The 20415-nt window shown below is 37.4% G+C and overlaps 1 protein-coding gene across 1 annotated transcript in view; it reads left to right on the top strand.

The window, feature by feature from the left end:
* Window positions 1–20415, top strand: part of LOC131851833 (obscurin) — a gene marked incomplete at its 3' end in the record, with an annotated part of 116596 nt that overhangs the window by 39893 nt on the left and 56288 nt on the right. Inside the window, exons 4-6 of the mRNA XM_059202397.1 lie at window positions 1884–2015; window positions 15910–16080; window positions 18074–18239. Of these exons, the coding sequence (XP_059058380.1) occupies window positions 1884–2015; window positions 15910–16080; window positions 18074–18239 (469 nt within the window). The remainder of the gene's footprint in view (window positions 1–1883; window positions 2016–15909; window positions 16081–18073; window positions 18240–20415) is intronic.

Genomic DNA, 20415 nt, shown 5'->3' on the forward strand with positions numbered 1-20415 from the left:
GTAGACATATCACAGCACAGTTTCTGAGTAAGAAGTAGAAGTTTTTTGATTTATTTTTAAAAATTTTTATTTAATTACATAGTATAAAACAAAGTCGCTGTCGCTGTCTGTCCGTCCCTATGTATGCTTAAATCTTTAAAACTACGCAACGGATTTTGAAGCGGTTTTTTTATAGATAGTGATTCTAGAGGAAGGTTTATATGTATAATACATGTACACCCAGGTGAAGCCGGGGCGAGTAGCTAGTTATACTATAAACGCGAACGTTTATGAGTATGGATGTTTGTTACACTTTCACGCAAAAACTGTTGAACGGATTTGGATGAAACTTTACAGTAATATAGCTTATGCATCAGAATAACACATAGGCTATATGTTATATTGAAATTTACTATTTTATATGCATAAAATAAAATAGTTTATTACCGTTATATTTCATGTATGTTTGCGTCATAAAATGATAATAGTGATTCTACTTATTCGATACGCTCTTAATAGAACAGTCGTGCTTATTATGTATTTACAAAAAAAAAGTATCTATGTATTTATATAGAGAAATATATTTATTTATTTACATAGATTAACAATTACATGTTTACAATACAATATAATTTTTATATATTTCTATTATCTGTAGTCCCCAAACTAAGTCAGAACATACATAAAACAAACAACAAACATACATACACTTTACATAGAGAACACCCAAAACTGATACCAACAATCATACTCATGAATACAAATGTACAACAAGCTACCTTGTGAGGATTCGAACCCGCGACCATCGGAAGTAAAGTGTGCTAAACCGGTAGACCACCGTGGTTCTTTTCATTGTAATTTATTACTTAATTTAAATTAATTATTATCATTCAATAAAATATCAACAGTTAATCATTTTGTTTATATGAACTCGTTGACTTTGATTGCGGTATAAAAATCTAGATTAATAAAAGTCTAGACTGTCCGTTGACCTGGAGTCGGTGGCCATTTTGTGACGTCACTTCCCGATGGTCCATCTCTTTGACAGCTGCTAAAAGCTTCCGTTGCGCTGACAATCGACGGCAGTGTGTATACTTTGCCAATACGTTATTGTAGACGAGATAATTAAAAAAAATGCGGTCAACGAGTCACCGGGTTATGGCTTATTTATAACGAGTCTAAGACCGCGGTTTCCCTTGCGTTTTAATTCAAAAGAAATTAATGAATGAATTATTACAGGTAAATAGATATATTTTTAGATAGATCCATATACGTTAGAGATAATAAAAAAAAATGCGGTCAACGAGTCACTGGGTTAGGGCTTATTTATAACGAGTCAAAGCCCGCGGTTTCCCTCGCGTTTTAATTCAAAAGAAATTAATGAATGAATTATTACAGGTAAATAGATATATTTTTAGATAGATCCATACACGTTATTGTAGACGAGATAATTAAAAAAAATGCGGTCAACGAGTCACTGGGTTAGGGCTTATTAATAACGAGTCAAAGCCCGCGGTTTCCCTCGCGTTTTAATTCAAAAGAAATTAATGAACGCATGATATATTTGCAGGTGAATAGTTATTTACGTTTTTTAGAATGATCAATCGTGAAGTGGCAGAATCTGACATGCAAAAACGTGTGAATCGTCCAAGATTATTATTGTCAATCTTCATTTTCAATTACCTCATCGGTGATGGAAACACCGATAACAAATCAAATTAATCTAATGCATTTGGCATTAGATTGTTGTTAGATGTTTTCCTAGACCATATTCGAGAATATTTTCCCATCTAACACCCGTGAACGTTGTTATCGAAACAGGCACCTGTCCACGAGTATGACGGAGTATGACAGTATCGAATTAGACTGTTGATGAATTCAGGAATTAAAATTCTTATTTTCAGATGGTTGGTGCGGGTGGTGGAAGATGTGCAGGGGGGAGAACTGCGCACGCGGCAGGGCCTGGTGCCAGCCGGCGTGCTGCACGAGAAGAAGACTGTAGAACAGGGCCAGACCGAGCTGGCTGCAAGGAGACAGTAAGTTATTTTTAAACTTTCATGTTTAATATACATTATTAACTGGGTCTGAACACGAATAATTTTATTTTTACCTCTCTCAACGTTTCGACTAGGATGCACTAGCCGTGGTCACGAGGTGACTGAGAGAGGTAAATACCTTTATTTGCCATAAAATTATTCGTGTTAAGAATATAAATAGAGACAGTGAGTATTTCCTGTTTAGGTTATGAAATGGTGCACCCAACTTATGTTTTTACGCGGGGAAAATACCTCGTTTAGACCCGTCCATCTCAGTCCATCTTCCGAGGACGCATGTTCTTGTTCGCTATAGACGACGGTTGCCTGAAAGCGGGCCCTCCTCAACACGTGAAGGGAACTCTTCCCAGTTTCCCGTCCTCCGCTCACCGTGGAAGAGACGCCTCTATCTTAGCTCGTTTTGTGTGAACGGCAAACTTGAACCCCTAGGACTGTCGCCTACACAGAGCCGCGCCCGCACATGTCTACAACAGACTCTAAGATGTCTAGATACATTTTTTTTATATACATACATATTATAGTGAGAAAACACCCAGACCAATAGAAATAATAATACTCATGAACATCGGAAGTAAAGCAGTGTGCTAAACTGCTGTAGCACCTTCACAGCTGTCAAATTCCTCTACGTTATAATTATATTAACGCAACTGAAAACAGGCTCCTGATATTTCGTCATATTTCCTCACTTGCAATATCGTAAAGTTACAACTAATGCGTTTATAAACAAATAAATAATATGTCTCGCAAATCGGCAAAATTATTACCAGTTACGTCCATCTTTAATTTAATGCCTGAAAATAAACTGTCCATGTCATCGTTTCGTGGATTAAAGTCTATATATGTATCAATTGACCTTTACACCAACTCTGACTGTCTTTGTACGTAAATGTAAAACTGTCTTATACATGAACAACGACACTAAGTCACAGGTTTATTCGCATATGGAATACTGCTATTATCTTTGAGCACCTGGATTCCAGCTCTTGACTCGGTTCAGAGACGTGCTATGAGAATTGTCGATCATCCCGATCTCTCAAACGGTATCCAACCACTCATCTTGAGGCGAGACTTCGCCTCTCTTTGTGTGTTCTCTTGAATGTACAACAGACTCTGTTCTGAATAATTATTCGACATGATGCCTACGGCTACCTTTTACTATTGCACCGCTGGCCATCGAAAAGGAATTCATACCTACACGCTGTGAACCAATCTCAATCTAAGTGGACAGTGTGGTTTCAGAAAAGCTTCCTTACACGTACACTTCGATTGTTGAGTGAACTACACGCCGAGATTAAAATAATTAGTTATTATAACAATGCCTTCACCTTCTTAGTCTTATCACAGATAATATAATATTACGTAGTCCTATAAAAATAGAAACAATATTTAGTCAAATAAACTTAAAATGAGTAGTTTTGAATAGTCATAATCGGTCAATTTTTTTTATTTTACCACTCATGCGAAGTGCGACTCATCACAAGAAGAATAAAAAAGAAACTTGCGTATTCTTCTTTTAAATAAGTGTTTTTTTTTTTAGTAAATACATAGTAACAAGGACGAGAAATCCGAGATTCCGAGATCCGACATCCGAGAATCAACATAGAAAGTGCTATTACATATATATAATCTACAAAAATTTTATGTATTTCTTTTTAAACAAATTATTGAATGAATCAACCAAACCGGCAAATATAATGTCATACGGCCGGACCTTTTAAAAAAGCGAAAGTCATAAACATCCAAAATAATTGCAAACAACAAAAAGATGGCAAACAAACATTTATTCCAAATGCACATTTCTGGAGCGCAATTACAAATGGATTTTATTTTACTGCTATTTGCAGCCGCGTCGATCATCGGCTTCTGCACTTCGTTTCAGCATTTCTTGCGTCAGATTTTAATCTGGATCGTAGTGATTTTGAATCTGTGCCGAAGCTATCTTTATTGCACCTTATTCACTTGTACCAGTATAAAATATAATAGAATAAAAAATGATTTATTCAAATAAACTTAATTTAAGCACTTCTGAATAGTCATAGTTACGGTTCTTTTAATCTATCACTCATTCGGATATCTCATCACAAGAAGAACGAGAAAGAAACTTGCGTGTTGCTCTTTTAAATAATCATTGTAACTTTACATTTCCAATTCAAAACCTGCGACTTGTTTAGTATCCGTCTACTTAACTGAAGATTATGTTGTAAGAGTACTTAACTAGCGATCCCGGCATCGCCCGGGTGTATATGTATGAACCACTTGAATCACTCTATCTATTGAAAAAAATCGCTTCAAAATCCGTTGCGTAGTTTTAAAGATTTAAGCATACATAGGGATGGATAGACAGCGACAGCGACTTTGTTTTTTACTATGTAATGAAGACTAGTGCCGTAACCGCAAATCGCCCGTAATTTTATTGTCAAACCTCTAAAATATAAAGAGCTGCATTTTATGGCAACACAGTAAAGTGAATTACGCTTGTAAGTCTGTCCCTGAGCTAGATATCCAGAACATTAATCTAGAATGGGATCCGTGTTTGAGTACTGGAAAATTTGCCAACGGTGCGGAAAACACGTGTACCACTAAAGTGTTTTACGATATAAGTAATGTTAATTACCATCGTTAGTGGAATACGGATTAGGGTTTAGAATTAGAATCGTTAGTGGTTTCTTAGACCAGCTGCATGTAACCGACTTAAAAATGACGTTCTCAAAAAAGTGTCCATCAGTTGAGCCGCAAGGTCGTTTGTCGTATGCTATAAAAACCTTAGTATTTTTTTTAATGCATGATAATGAAATGGTGCATCCTTACGTAACCTAACGATTTACGCTGGCGCACTAGTACTCAGGTCAGCTAGTCCATCAATGCAATGCAAATTGGCATTTGCCAATGGCCAATTGCAAATAAAACATTATTATCGTTAACGAATTTAAGAGTGCGTTAACGATAATAATGTTTTGTAGAAAAACTTAAAATTTATAGCGCTGACAATATTATCTGATGGAACTAAGAAATGGGTACGTAGCGTTTTCTATGTTGATTATCACATGCCTCTTACTTGTTATTTTGTAATTATTTATATAAAAAAGACATCTATTCAAAAGAGCAACACACAGGTTTCTTGCCCATTGTTCTTGTGATGAATCTGCTTTCGGATTGAGTGGTAGGATCAAAAATATTACTATTCAAAAGTGCATGTATTGAGTTTATTTGAATAAAGATTATTACTATTTCTATTTCCAATTTACCACGATGGTTTCCAGAGGGAACTGCGTCGAGGTCAACCAGACATGACCTACATTTCTACCCTTAAAACTAATTCAATTTCGTTTTTATTATATAAATGTGCGTTATACGATAGGCAAAAAATTATAATATATAAATATATGACGTTCATACGTAGCTAAAATGTCCTACATGAATAAATGATTTTTTAATTTAAATTTGAATATAAGTGATTCAAATAATCATGAGGTTAATAATTTCCAACGCACTTTGGATACGTCTAAACAAAGTCAAGTATATTTTGTTTAATAATTTGTATTTATTTGTATAGAAACAAACAGAGATGTAAACGTCAAACTTGCACAAAGATATTGAACAGTACAAAAGCTTTGCTTTCTTGTTTTGCGAGCTTTACGAGCTTTAAACACTGTATTCTTAACGATTGATGACGGCAGCCCCGGCTTCGTACGAGAGGGTGGTTTTTTTTTAATTAAAATTTTTATTTTTCAATTTTTTTATTTTGTTTTATTATATCTATTAAAAATCTATTTTTATATTAGTTTAGATTTATTATATTTATACAAAGCTGCAATTACGAGTAGAAGATATTTGAGTCAAAATAGTAACTGGTTGAGTAACTAAATAAATAATAATCATAAATAAATAACCCAGGAAATTAACTCAGCGCTATCTAATCCCACGGTGATCAGAGCTTGTGTTATTAGTACTAAACAACAGATATAAATACTTCGATTTTTTTTTGTAAATACATACACAATACACACATAGATAATAATGATTCATATGTATTATGATCATAGAACACAACCAGACCGATACAAACAGTTTGTTATTTGTTTGTAACACTTTATTGTACAGTAAATATATTTAAATTAACTAAAGATACAACAATCTTTAAAAAAAAGTTATACAATGGCGGGCTTATCCCAAATGAGGGATTTCTTCCAGTCAAACTTTGAATGACTGAAAGGTCGTACTTTCAGTCATTCAAATTACTTATGAATACAAATGCTTGCACCGCGAGGAATCAAACCTGCGACCATCGGAAGTAAAGCAGCGTGCTAAACCGCTAGACCACCGAGGCCGCCAATAAGAGTAAATCAGTCGTGATTAGCGTAGTCGTACTTGTTTACGAAACTAGTTGCTTAAAAAAACATATATGCTGGAACGGTCAATCATTGACGACCTCGGTGGTCCAGCAGTCTAGTACACCGCTTTACGACCGATGGTCGCGGGTTCGATTCCTCGCACGGCACAAACATTTGTATTCATGAGTATGATTGTTTGTATCGGTCTGGGTGTTTTCTATATATAATATGTATGTATTTACAAAAAAAAATATCTATGTATTTGTATCAGTTATCTAGTACCCATAACACAAGCTTTAGCTAGCTTAACTTGGGTCTAGATGGCGCTGTGTGATTTGTCCTGAGATGATTATTATTATTTTTTTTTTTTTTTCCCAAAAATTCTCATCTCCCCTCTTAAGGAGAGGAGATGGCAACATACCCCCGGCAGAAGCACAGTCGGCCGGGGTTCAGGGCCCCAGGGACAGAAACCGGCGTACAATGCGGGCAGAATCTAACAGCACCGCTTTCTGCATCTTTCCCGGGAGTGAACCGCCCCGGAATCCCAACCGTCTGAGATGTTGTTCCAGACTGGTTGGGATAAGACCGTTCACCGACATAACGATTGGAATGATTTCGGTGGACACCACCCCCCACATTTCGGTCACCTCGTGAGCCAGGTCGAGGTACTTTCTCTTTTTCTCAGTTTCGGCTTTCACGAGGTTCTCGTCATGCGGTATGGTGATGTCCACCAAAAACACCCTCGAAAGTGCCCGATCCATCACCACGATATCAGGTTTGTTCGCAAGAACGGTCCTGTCCGTGATGATGGATCGGTCCCAGTAGAGCTTGACGCTGCCGCTTTCGAGGACCGGCTGGGGCTCGTACTTATAGTACGGCAACCTCTCATTCGCGAGGCCGTACTTCAGAGCTAGTTCTTGATGGAGTATTTTGGCTACCTGGTTGTGTCTGTGCAAGTACTCAGTGTTGGCAAGAGCTGAACAACCCGAAAGCACATGTCTGAGTGACTCTCCGGGATGGCGACATGCCCGACAGATGTCCTCAGTGCCATCCTTCAGAATGTGCTTTCGGTAATTGTTCGTCTTAACCACCTGATCCTGTATTGCACAGACAAAACCCTCGGTCTCTCCGAAGAGATCACCGAACTGTAGCCAGTGCACGGAGGTCTTCGTGTTGACGTACGGCCCGTGAAGGGCTTTGAAGAACCTTCCGTGCAACTCCTTCTCTTTCCACACGGCCTCCCGCTGAGAGGTACCCAGGACTTCGGGTTTTCGCCAGTCCTCTTTAGCCAGAGAAAGAGGGGTGAATCCTTTGTCACATTCTATGACCTCTCTATGCAAACCCTCGTCTCTTTTCTCCAGAAAATATGTCCTGAGGCTGTCAATCTCGCGGTTGTGCATGGTCTTAACGCTTAACAAGCCTCGACCACCAGCCTTCCGCGGGATGTACAGCCTCATGACTGACGATTTCGGGTGATGCATTCTATGGAGGGTCATAGTTGTGCGGACTTTCCGATCCAGGGCTTCGAGTTCGGTTTGAGACCATCTGAGCACGCCAAAAGTGTAAAGGAGTACGGGTATGACCCAGCCGTTATATGCTCGGATCTTATTGGCACCCGACAAGGAACTTTTCAGTACTCTTGTAAGGCGCGCAAAAAATTCCTCACGGATTGACTGTTTCATATCCGTCTCCCTCACACCGATGTTTTGTGACATGCCCAGATACCGGTATGTTTCAGCGTCGGAGAGGGTTTTGATGTTGGAGGGATCTGTAACGATCCCTTCAGTTTGATTGACCCGTCCCCTCTGCACATGGAGAACCGCGCACTTGTCTATTCCGAGTGCCATCCTAACAGAGCTGCTATAATCGTTTACAATATTTAACAGCTCCGTCAGGCGTTCGACACTCGGAGCTAGTAGTTTCAAGTCATCCATGTACAGAAGGTGAGACACTCGTGTACCTCCTCTCCGATACTGAAATCCAGTCCCCGAATTCTCCAGTAAAGTACTGAGAGGATTCAGGGACAGGCAAAACCAAAGTGGACTCAAACAATCGCCCTGGAATATTCCCCTCTTAATCTCAATCCGGTCAGCGGTATCCGTTAATCGCTCGCCCTGGATAGACAGGATCGTCGTCCATTGCCCCATGCATGTCTCCAGGAACACCCGAACCGTACCGTCGATCTTGTACAGCTCGAGTATCCTCCGAAGCCATGAGTGGGGCACGGAATCGAACGCCTTTTTATAGTCTATCCAAGCAGCGGAGAAATTCCGACGGTTCCGCTTAACCACTTGGCCAGCGACAGCATCAATGAGGAGAAGCTCCTTCGATCCGCGGCTACCGCCCCTGCATCCGTTCTGAGCGCCAGATAGGATCTTGTTTTCGTACACATGACGAGAGATCTTAGCGCTCAGAACAGATGTTAACGTCTTATATATTGTCGTAAGACAAGTTATGGGGCGATATTTAGATGGATCCGCAGTATCGTCCGTCTTAGGAGCTAAATGAGTGATCCCAGTTGTAAGGAAGTTCGGGAGCGCCCTGTTTTCGAGGGCACTCTGGAATTGCACGGCTAAGGTTGCATGGCTGGCCGAGAACGCCTTTAACCAGTAGTGTTGCAATCCGTCGATTCCCGGACTTTTCCAGTTCGGAGCCCGACGGATCGCAGCAACCACGTCCTCCTGCGTAATGGCAATGACGTTCATCGGTGTTATTCGAGCACATGCTTCCTCAACACCGTGCATCCATGCGCCCTCCTCATGTTCCACAGGTTCAGACCACAGCTGTCGCCAGAAGGCGACGAAATTGGCTGTTTCGGGTCTTTGTCCTGTGGGCTGTAGTTTTGGGCGCTCCAAGTTTCTATAAAACTTCCGTTGATCACTCATAAAGAGACGATTCTGTTGATACCTCTCGACCCTCTCAGAGTACCGTCGGAGTCGCTTCCCCCATGCAGCGACCTTTTGCTTCAGGTCGTCTATACGCTCCGTAAGTTTTTGTCCGAAGTCCGGCTGGAACAGACGTACACCTGTCCCAGCAAAGGCCTTTTTTACGGAGCGCATAATTCTCGGGCGTGTATTGCCCTCCCTGAAGCAGAGCAGTCTGCCAATGAGGACCCTGGCCTGGGTGATCCGTCGCTCAATCCTTCTTTTCCAGGCTGGTTTCGCATTATCCCTTTGGATATTACGTCCAGCCCGGGGCATTTTTGCGCTAGTATATCGGCATACTGCCAATGCAGCGGCAAAGAGGATTGAACTCGTCTCTCCCAGGTCACCGCTGCCCTCAAGGTATTGAGGCAGCAGTCCATTTGCGGCCTCAATGGCATCCCGCGTCGCCACATTTGGATGTAGCCGGGGAAGCTTCGGTCTCTCTTCAAGGGGAGTTCTTCGGATCTCTAGAATCGCCCCTTCTAGTATTGATGATTATTATTATTATTATTATTATTATTATTGAACCATGCTTTCACGACCAAATACAACCCAATTTAATGTACATAACTCCATTACTGAGTTCTAAATTATTTCGATCTGAATACCGTACAAATGGGACTGATGTTGACAGCCCGAACTCAATGAAATTCAGTGAACTTCAAGTACAAATGCGGAAGCAGATTTCTTGTGATCCTCAGTGACGACTGCTTAATATCCTCGCCCTGGATAATACAGTGTAGTAATAAATCTGTCATACGTCAACGCATGCGATGCAGGAAATGAAGACAGCCTGCTGTGACTGCAGTAATGCAGTAATTGTGTTTGGGACTTAAATTGAAATATCTTCTCTTGACATAATTTTCCTGCCTTTACTATATTGCTAAGATACAGGGTTCATAAGGTTTTTTTTATGTCGTTGGAATAGCAACAAACGTATCTCCATACGATTGTAAATGAAAATCGTTGCCTATGTCACAGATAAGATATTATTATATCTATATACAGAAATAATACCACAGATATCATTGTGAAATCAGTAGTGGAGCATACTAATGTTATTTAAGCATTTCTTAGATTAGACAAAGCTGCTTTCCCATGGCATAAGTTCTGCTTAGCTTGCAACTAGAAGTGTGTGAATTATTAAATAAATAAATTACCCTGGACAATTAACACAGCGCCATCTAGTCCCACGGCAAGCAGAACTTGTGTTATGGGTACTAGACAACTGATATTGACTTAGATTATTTTTTTGTTAATAATATACATAGAAAACACTGTATGAGTGTTTTCTATGTATATTATTACATACAATATTAATACAAACATATTTATAATATTTATAATTTATAATAGCCTAAGTTACTCCTTAATACATCAGCTACCTGTTAAAAAAGTACCGCCAAAATCGGTCCAGCCATTTCAGAGATTAGCCGGAAAAAACAGACCGACAGACAGACAGACAAAAATTGTAAAAAATATTATTTTGGTATATGTACCGTATTTATATTCATATACATGTAGTAAAAAACTGTTATTCCAATATTACAAACAGTCACTCCAATTTTATTTATATGTATAGATGAAGTGAGTGTGTGTGTGTATGAGAGGGGGTGTGTATTAAATTAAAAGTGTTATTTCAATATTACAAACGACACTCCAATTTTATTTATATGTAGAGATGTATAGATTACAGCGAAGATTTATTAACTGATAGAGTGACTTCATTATCTAAACACAAATTAGAGAAATAGGTACTTCCTGTTTGAATACTTATTCATACACTGCAATAACTCCACCTCGCACCTAATAACTCAATATAATGTCTCGTTACTGCACTGACAGATTGCACCCAAGGGAGTGCCAGTTCAGTGCTAGTTTAATTATATTTTGTGTGACAAATGCAACGCTATTTTGTTTGTATTTGATCTCTTTAATACTGTACGACTGATTTATTTTATTGCTCAATTTTTGTTTGAATTTTCTTTTTATGTTACTGGAATGGAATGGTAACTCATGCATAAACGAAATACTTTCCCGAGGAGATAAAAACGATCGCTCCTAAGAATATCCTTCAATTCTTGTCCCTGACAAACGACCAATAAGTGCTACAGGTAACACATCTGACAATAGCAATAAAAAAAATAAAAAAATATGGAATGTGGACTATATACATGAGCAGTAATACTAATCTCACATCATGTCATGTCATAACACCCAAACTTGGAGGCTCGGTGCGACTCCTTTACCCCGGCACTTGTATAGGGAGCAACGATTTCCGGGTTTGCCGTTTAAACTGGGTCGCCTCTTGCTGGGCAGGTTACTAAAACTAATTTAAGATAGAGATTAAATTAATTAAATGGTATAAACTTACCTTAACTTAACTGATGCCATACTTGGGGGTTGTTTTTTTTTTTTTGTAGTAGCTCTGGTGCGTTGCATTCGAGAGAACTGTAATGTCATTTCTTTGTGAGAGCTACACGCAAGTTTCTTACTCTTTTTTCTTGTATTGAGTTTGCTTTCTGATTGAGCGGTTGAATCAAAAAATATTATATTATTATTCCAAAGTACTTATATGTATTTATTTATTTAAATTTTAATGCACAAATACATTATATAAATGTACATATGGCGAACTTAACACCTAAGTGCGTTATCTACCAGTCAACCATAAGGCAAACTGAGAAGTTAGTAAGCGGCGCATTATAGTTTACAAACAGTTACGTAGTAACTTTACAATAATACATATTATTAGACATACATATTTACATACGACACATAAATAAATATAATATATTAAGTTTTTTTTTAAATAATAATTATATCTATTTATACACTAATATATTCAATTTGGGTGTAATCGGCGTAGAATCGTAGTCTGGTAGCCGAACAGTCAACAATGGGCATCCAAGCTATATTCGAAGTCTATTCATTGCCTGAAAATCCCTCGTTTAGAGGCAAAACATGTGTCGCAATATAGGTAGATCCTAATTACAAAAAGTTTCCAGTAGCCGTGGTCAGGTTTCTGCATAGAATTTTTGTGGTCTCACGCATGTTAAGGGTAGCGGAATTAAACAACATAATATAAATCAAGTAATTTGTAAACTAATGTGCTTCAATGTAAGTTTATTTGAATAAATGATTTTCTATTCTATTCTAAAGAAAGGTACCCCGACAAGTCAGCCATATCTCATTCAATTTCAAAGAAAATTGTAATACAGCTTTACGTAATGAAGTCCCTGAACTCATGCGTACATTCGTATGTTTTCTTGACGCGATGACAAGGGCAAATAGAAATGAACGGCTTCTATATATCATGTGGATATTTTCCCAACTCCTGACTCACCGTCAATGCATGCGGTTATGATGCCAAAAGGTGGGCGCGTGGGCGCATTATGGAATCATGAATGGTGGTATCATCCCTAGTTATATGAACTTGGTAATTTTACAAATTCACGTCCGTCGTGACGATTTTACCGTTTATTTTTTTATTGGAATGATTCCTGCGCTTACGGTTTACGCTGGTGGGACACGAGTAGAAGATGATTAGGAATTTTCAATAATGGATGTGAATGAAATGGTGCTTGTGACAATTTTACTGTATTTTTTTTAATGTTTGATAATGGAATGGTGTACCTGTCTGCGCTAACTGTTTACGCTGGCGGGACACCAGTAGAGGATGATAAGATGACATGAGGTCAGGTCAGTTAGCACATCGTGACAAATTCATCAAAAAATTATTATGATGGTTTCCAGAAACAACTGCGTAATGAAGTCATCAGTCCACATTACTAACAATCACCTTTCTCCCGAATTTCACTGTATTTACCGAGATAGACCTTGCAAATATCTTCTACGTGGGTCAATCTAAGCTATTTCAGACTCCAAGCAGCTTGCTTTTCTACAACTTTAGAACCCGGATGATAAAAATAAACAAGGCTTAAACCTTTAAAATGTCGTCTCTATAAGAAAGACAATAAGTACATAATTATCTGTCAGCTTGTTCCATTTTTACATCTAAGCCTGATGAATGGGTTCTCGGAGAAGTACATAACTGGGATGAAATAAAGAATGACAGTTTGTATGGGGAATCAACTATTTCTCAAGTAGGACATTTAAAACTTAAAGAAACGAAGTATTCAGTCTACGCAGATGAAGTTGCTGTTATCGGCTAGTTTAAAATTATTTTTGTCTACTTCTCAAAGATCAACTGACAATATTTCAAGTGCGTGAGAAATTTTAAGAATAATGTTGTTCTTTAATAAAAACTGAATTCAAAGTATTTGATCGATCAAAGTAAATCCAACTGAAATATTATTAAATTTAATAACGTTTCTTGATATATTTACATGTTACTAACTTTTGCCGTTTATTTCGCTTGTGTGACCACGAATGACCGCTATAAGAATGTCTGTATGCCTGAATGTTTATGGCCTACTCCATCTGAAATGAGTACGTAGAATTTACGGCAAGTTCTATTCATTAAGGCGGAAAGAAAATATAATGGAATAGAAAATCCTTTATTCCAACGAACGAATTTAAACACTTTTCACCTTCTTTTAATCTACCGCTCATTTGGAAACTGTCATCACAAAAAAATGAAGAAACTTGCGTGAGTAACACGTCCATTTAAATATTTTTTTAAATAATCTGATAACTTTACATTTCTAAGTTGAAACGTGTCAATACAAATTACCAACTAACACTTATTTATTAGGGTGACAAATAAAAAACTTCCGTATTTCTAACATTAGTTAAACTTTTTGTATGAATTTATATTTTGTAGGTTTTATCTTTCTAACTTCATAAATGACAAATTTCCATAAAAACTTTCATCCCCTATTTTATTTTATCGCCTTAAGGGTAACATTTTTACAAACTTTGAATGTCATATTTACTTATATTCAACCAACAGCCTAAAATATAAATTTCAAGCTTCTAGCTTTAAAAATGACGATATTTCCATACAAACCTTCATCACCCCTTTCAACCCCTTACAACCCTTTTTTGCGTAAAAAAGTAGCCTATGTCCTTTCTCAGTGTCTAGACTATCTGGGGATCACATTAAATTTAACGCCAAATTTAATTTAAATCACTTCAGTAGTTTTGTCGTGAAAGTGAGACTGACAGACAGACAGAGTTACTTTCGCATTTATAATATTAGTAAGAATATTATATGAAGTGCTATATCTTCATAATTCATATTTCATAGTGACTTTATAACGAGGAAACAATTACTGTTATTAACAAAGATGAAACAAAACGCAGAAAAAAATTTCAAAGTAACAAACGGTATTATAAACTCTTTAGTTTTTTTTTTATAATCTTTAAATAGATCCCGCTTTCGCTAATGGTATACGTTGGCAGGGCATCAAAGGACGAAAATATTAAGATTAATTAAAGTCACTTAGCCTACTGTGGACCTTATGACTTTTATATATTACTAGATGTAGCCGCGACTTCCTTCGCGTAGAATTTAACTTCTTTTTCTAAAATAAAAGTAGCCTAAGTTACTCCTTATTACATCAGCTACCTGCCAATAAAAGTCCCATCAAAATCGGTCCAGCCATTTCAGAGATTAGCCGGAACAAACAGACAGACAGACAAAAATTGTAGAAAATATTATTTTGGTGTATGTACCGTATTTCTATTCATATGCATGTAGTAAAAAACGATTATTTCAATATTACAAACAGACACTCCAATTTTATTTATATGTATAGACTAGCTGTCTAACACTGTTTTGCCATATAAATTAATATTCCAATAAATAAATAGGGTTTGTGGTAGAAGGGTGAAAATTTTAGGTTGTATGTATTTTTAAAGCCACAGTATAAATATAAATAATAAAAAAAAATTAGGTACCAAAAATAAAAAATGTTAGGGGTGGACAACCCTTATCAGTTAGGTGTATAAAAAATACATAGTAGTCGATTCTGAGACCTACTGAATATGCATATGAAATTTCATAAAAGTCAGGCAAGTTTTTCGGAGTAGTATAGTAGCTAATATTGTGACACGAGAATTTTATGTATAAGATTCGTTTTATCATCCTCCACTGTGACACCAGTATACCGTAAATCTTTAGCGCAGTCGACAGCATCATTCATTTTCATCCATAAAGAATATGGTACAAAAGGCGGCCATATATTTATTTTTTATTTATTTATTTAACTTCAATGCACACAATATACAAAATATAGTAAAGTACATTTGGCGGACTTAACACCATGCGGCATTTTCTACCAGTCAACCATTGGTGGTGCAGAGAGTAAATGTTGGCGGTGCAAATATAATAAATGATAAATAAAATGCAATAAATAATAAATGATAAATAAATACATACATACACACTTAAAATATAATGTCTTCTAAGTGTGTATGTATGTATGTATGTGTATATGTATATATGTATATGAGTGTGTGTATGCATATGTGTATCTATATATATATATATGTAAAATGTACCTTTGTCAAGTGTGTAAATGTAATAATGGTTGGCAATAAATGTTTTTTCTTTCTTCTTTCTTTCTTTCCTTATCGCTAATGGAATCTCATCCAGACAAGCTTTGGGTAGAGTAAAAAAAAAAACAAAAGTAAAATATATTTGTATGCTTGCAGGGCGGTGGTACGTGAGCTGGTGGAAACTGAGGAGGAGTTCGGAAGGGACATGCAGCAGGTGGTGTCCAGGTATATGAGACCCATGGACAAGGCTCGGACGCCCAAACCTGTTTTCGACAACAGAGAACTATTATTTTCCAACTTCAGACAGATCGCAGAGTTTCACAATACGTAAGTATTAATAATAATAATAATAATATAATCTCAGGACAATTCACACCGCGCCATCTAGACCCATGTTAAGCTAGCTAAAGCTTGTGTTATGGGTACTAGATAACTGATACAAATACATAGATATTATACATAGAAAACACCCAGACCGATACAAACAATTATACTCATGAATACAAAATGTTTGTGCCGTGCGAGGAATCGAACCCGCGACCATCGGTCGTAAAGCGGTGTGCTAGACCACTAGACCACCGAGGTCGTCAAGTATTGGTGCCACATATATAATTTAATAAATAAATGTAATATAATATGTCATAAATAACTTTGGGCAATTCACACAGCGCCATCTAGTCCCAACCGTGTGTTATGGGTACTAAACAATTGATACGCTGGAACCCAAGTTGTCTCGGATAGTGCGGTTTCAGAGGAGCTTCCTCCCGCGTACACTTACATTGTGGAATGATTAACTTGCCGAGGTTTCCTCAAGAAACAAGAGAGCATGGGGTTTTATCAATAAGAATATTAAGGTTCTTAAGAGTCGGCAATGTGCACGTGACAATCTTGGTGTTTCAGGCGTCCACAGGCTATGGTAACTAATTACCATCAGATGTGCCAAATGCTTGTTTACCTCCATAATAGTATAAAAAAATACTTAAGTACGTAGTTTTTTGTAAATACATACATTCCTTTATCCTATTATCCTATATTCCTTCATTAGACATACAGACCTACATAAGTGTACAATGTAAATTAACTGACTTTTAAAAACAAGAAATTTAGTTGAGTTTCTTGCAAGTTCTTCTCTATTGAATCTTTGTACTGAACTGGACGGTAGGGAAAATAAATGATTATATAAAAAACAATACTTTCATAAGCTGCTAGGACAGTAGGTCTGTAGGATATCTACATGAATATTTTTTTTGTCCTATATGCATAAATGTTATTTTATTTAAATTAATTTGTGGGTGATGACGTAACGGTATTACAGCCAGCCTGACGTACCGTATTACCGTGACGTGTCGTATAATATTCGGGAATACCATTCTAACCACCAAATAATACCATTTGTTTTGTGGCAGAACTCTACTGGCGAGCATAAAGTACTACGCAGGAGAATAGAATAGAATCATCATCATCTGCTTCTTCCTTATCCCATTTATTTAGAATTTAGAGAATAGAATAGAATATAGAATAGAAAATCATTTATTCAAATAAGCTTAATTTAAGCACTTTTGAATAGTCATAACAATTTTTTTTTATCTACCGCTCATTCGGACGTAGTTTCTTGCTCGAAAGTTTCTTGCTCGAAGAACGAGCAAGAAACTTTCTGAACCAACAAACAAACAAACGGTAGATAAAATAAAGTTGTGTGTATAAAAGAATAAATAAATATACATACATGTATTGTGAGAACAACTCACTTAGTCTTCTTTGTGAGTCCTGATGGAATGGTAATCTCGTCAGCCTAATGTACCTTATAATCTGTAACCTAAAACCAACTAAAACCTTATAATCTTATAGTTAGGTAACCAAGAGCCCTGGGGCAAATCAAAATACATAACAGTTTTATTAAAACGCACATATCGCTATCCGTCAAATTGACAACACTGCCAACCCACAGAAAGAATTTAAGGGAATTCCAAAGGTATAACTTTCGAATTCCTCTCAACTGAGTTGCCATGATTAAAATCGGGTTGCAACCTGTCATATTAATTTGGAAATGGGAGAAATTTTCAAAAGTTCAGTTCTAGAGAGTTTTTTGGTAAGAGTTCGTGGGCCCCATGAGCTTGAGAGCCACGGAGCACGGCCCCGCGTAGCCCCTAGGTAGCTACGCCACTGCTTATAATTCAATTTATTTTGTGGCAGAACTATACAGGATGACATAAAGTACTATGCAGACATGTGTGTAAAAGAATAAATAAATATTATGAGAAAACTCACTAGTATTCCCGCCAGAGTTACGTATCTTATAATATCATTTGTTTTGTGATAGAACTCTGCTGGAGGGCATAAAGTACTACGCAGGAGAGCCGCGGATGCTGGGCCGAGCACTACTGCGTATGGAGCGCGAGTTCGACAAACACGTCGCGTACTGCCGCGACGAGCCGCTCGCCCAACATTTGCTCGCCACCGATCCTGTTGTCAACAAATATTTCCAAGTTAGTCCACTTTTATAAGATGCCTATACTAATATTATAAAGCTGAAAAGTTTGTTTGTTTGAATACGCTAATTTAAGGAAGTACAGGTTCGAATTGAAAAATTATTTTAGTGTTGGATAGTCCATTTGTCGAGGAAGGCATTAAGCTACATAACATTACGCTACGAATTTATCACGATGGTTTCCAGGGAGAACCGCGTGGTGGCCAACCTGACATGGCACATTCCTAATAATGGGGTCATGAGTTCACATCACTAACAATCCCCATCCGTCGTAGGGATTAAAGCAGAGCAGTCCCTACAGGCAGCACTCGTTCACGACTATGACGGATGAGCTAGCCATCATTACGCTCAAACACATGAGCCGCACCGGCCGGACATTTTACTTAGCATGACTACTCAGGACACTTAACCACGACAAAACTACTTAAAACTTATAGAGGTTTTTTTTTTAAGGTTAATGTAATGCTGGACCCGTATCCGCTGAGATGAGCATGAGGTCTGGTCAGTTAGCCCATCGTGACAAATTCACCAAGTATTTATCACGACGGTTTCCAGAGGGAACCGCGTGGAGCTCGACCTAACATGGTGCATTGCTAGCAATGGGAGTTACTAGTTCCCATTACTAACAATCCCCTTCTCCCCTCCGTATGGAGGTTAGGTATTAGTAGTTTGTAAAGTACAAAATAAAAATAAGTTATAATTTTATACCCAGCGCCATCTATTTCCAATGTTGAGAAACATTAGTTGTGTAACTAGTGGCGCCATCTGTGGAGTATATTGAAAAATTCCTCATTAATATCAACATTATGTAAAAGCGACACCTAGTGAATTCAAAGCAAACTACAAAGACTATTTGAGTAAACTGACATTTTAAGGTTCTGTCGTTTCGTTTCGTTTAAGTATTCGTTTTCGACAATAGAGGGCGCATGATGTAAAATTCATAATTATAGTATTTTAATAAAAAACTGCTTGTAAATCTTAGGGATTATATGTATACATTTTTTTTTAATAATTTGAAATACAGTCAGCCTTCAGTCCACGTACGCAGTACATATTATGGCCCGCCCGCGCTTTTACTTCGTTAGGTCTTAGCATTTGTTTTTCTTAGGGCTATTTTATTTATTGATGAATATGAGGTATACCTGCTGGCGGAGCACTAATAGAAAATTATGCGATTAAGGTAATAAGGCGAAGTTAGGTATAAAAATAATATCTCAGGACAATTCACACAGCGCCATCTAGTCCCAAGCTGGGCAGAGCTTTTGTTATGGGTATTAGACAACAGATATAAAACTTTTTAAAAAATTGTGTTTTTTATAAATACTTTTATAATATACAGCACCCAGCACTCAAACAATCAACTCATAAATACAAAATATTTTCCTTGACCTTCCGTAATCATTTAACTGATCCGAACGCATATCATAGTTAATAAACTAGGAATGAAACTTCGCTGTTCTTCCTGTATACCAGTGATTCCCAAAGTGGTCTATATCGACCTCCAGAGGTCTATGACAAACTGCAAGGGGTCTATGACAGCGGTCATCTTGTTTTTACTTTATGTTTTTAACACTAAACTTTACTACAGTTAGAAATTTCAAAATATCAATACCAGGTAAGAATGGATGTCTACCCAGAACCGAAAAATATGGCAAGGGGTCTACGACACAGTTTGGGAACTTCTGCTGTAAACCATTGTGGAAGAAGGAACATTAACAAAAGGTTACATTGTTAACAATTCTGTTCTATATACCCAGTATAACTCACAATCTCTTTGCCGACCTATTTTTCAAAGTAATAGCGTGATATTACATATCCAACAACTTTTAAGGTAAATTATAAAATGTAAAAACTTTCGTACCTATAAATAATCTGAAAATATTAAGAATATTATCTTTAAATACAGGTATAAAGTATAATATAATTTTATTTTTAAAAAGTTTTTTTTTCGGACGTATCTAATGCTGTTGGCCGCAGCTGGCCTTTACAGCTGCACCGGACGATAGGGGCGAATGCAGATGACACTCCAAACCCATGGAAGGACTTATGGAGCGGCTGAAGGCCAACACCCGCCTGACGGATACGACTTTCCTCAGACGGCACAGCTAGGGGTTCGAACCTCGGCTCAGGCCGTCGTAATATCGATCTTCGTTTGAATTGGACGGGGGATCGAT

Source organism: Achroia grisella, unplaced genomic scaffold (assembly GCF_030625045.1).
Source record: "Achroia grisella isolate CSIRO2021 unplaced genomic scaffold, CSIRO_AGI_Agris_v1 utg808, whole genome shotgun sequence".
NCBI lineage: Eukaryota > Metazoa > Arthropoda > Insecta > Lepidoptera > Pyralidae > Achroia > Achroia grisella.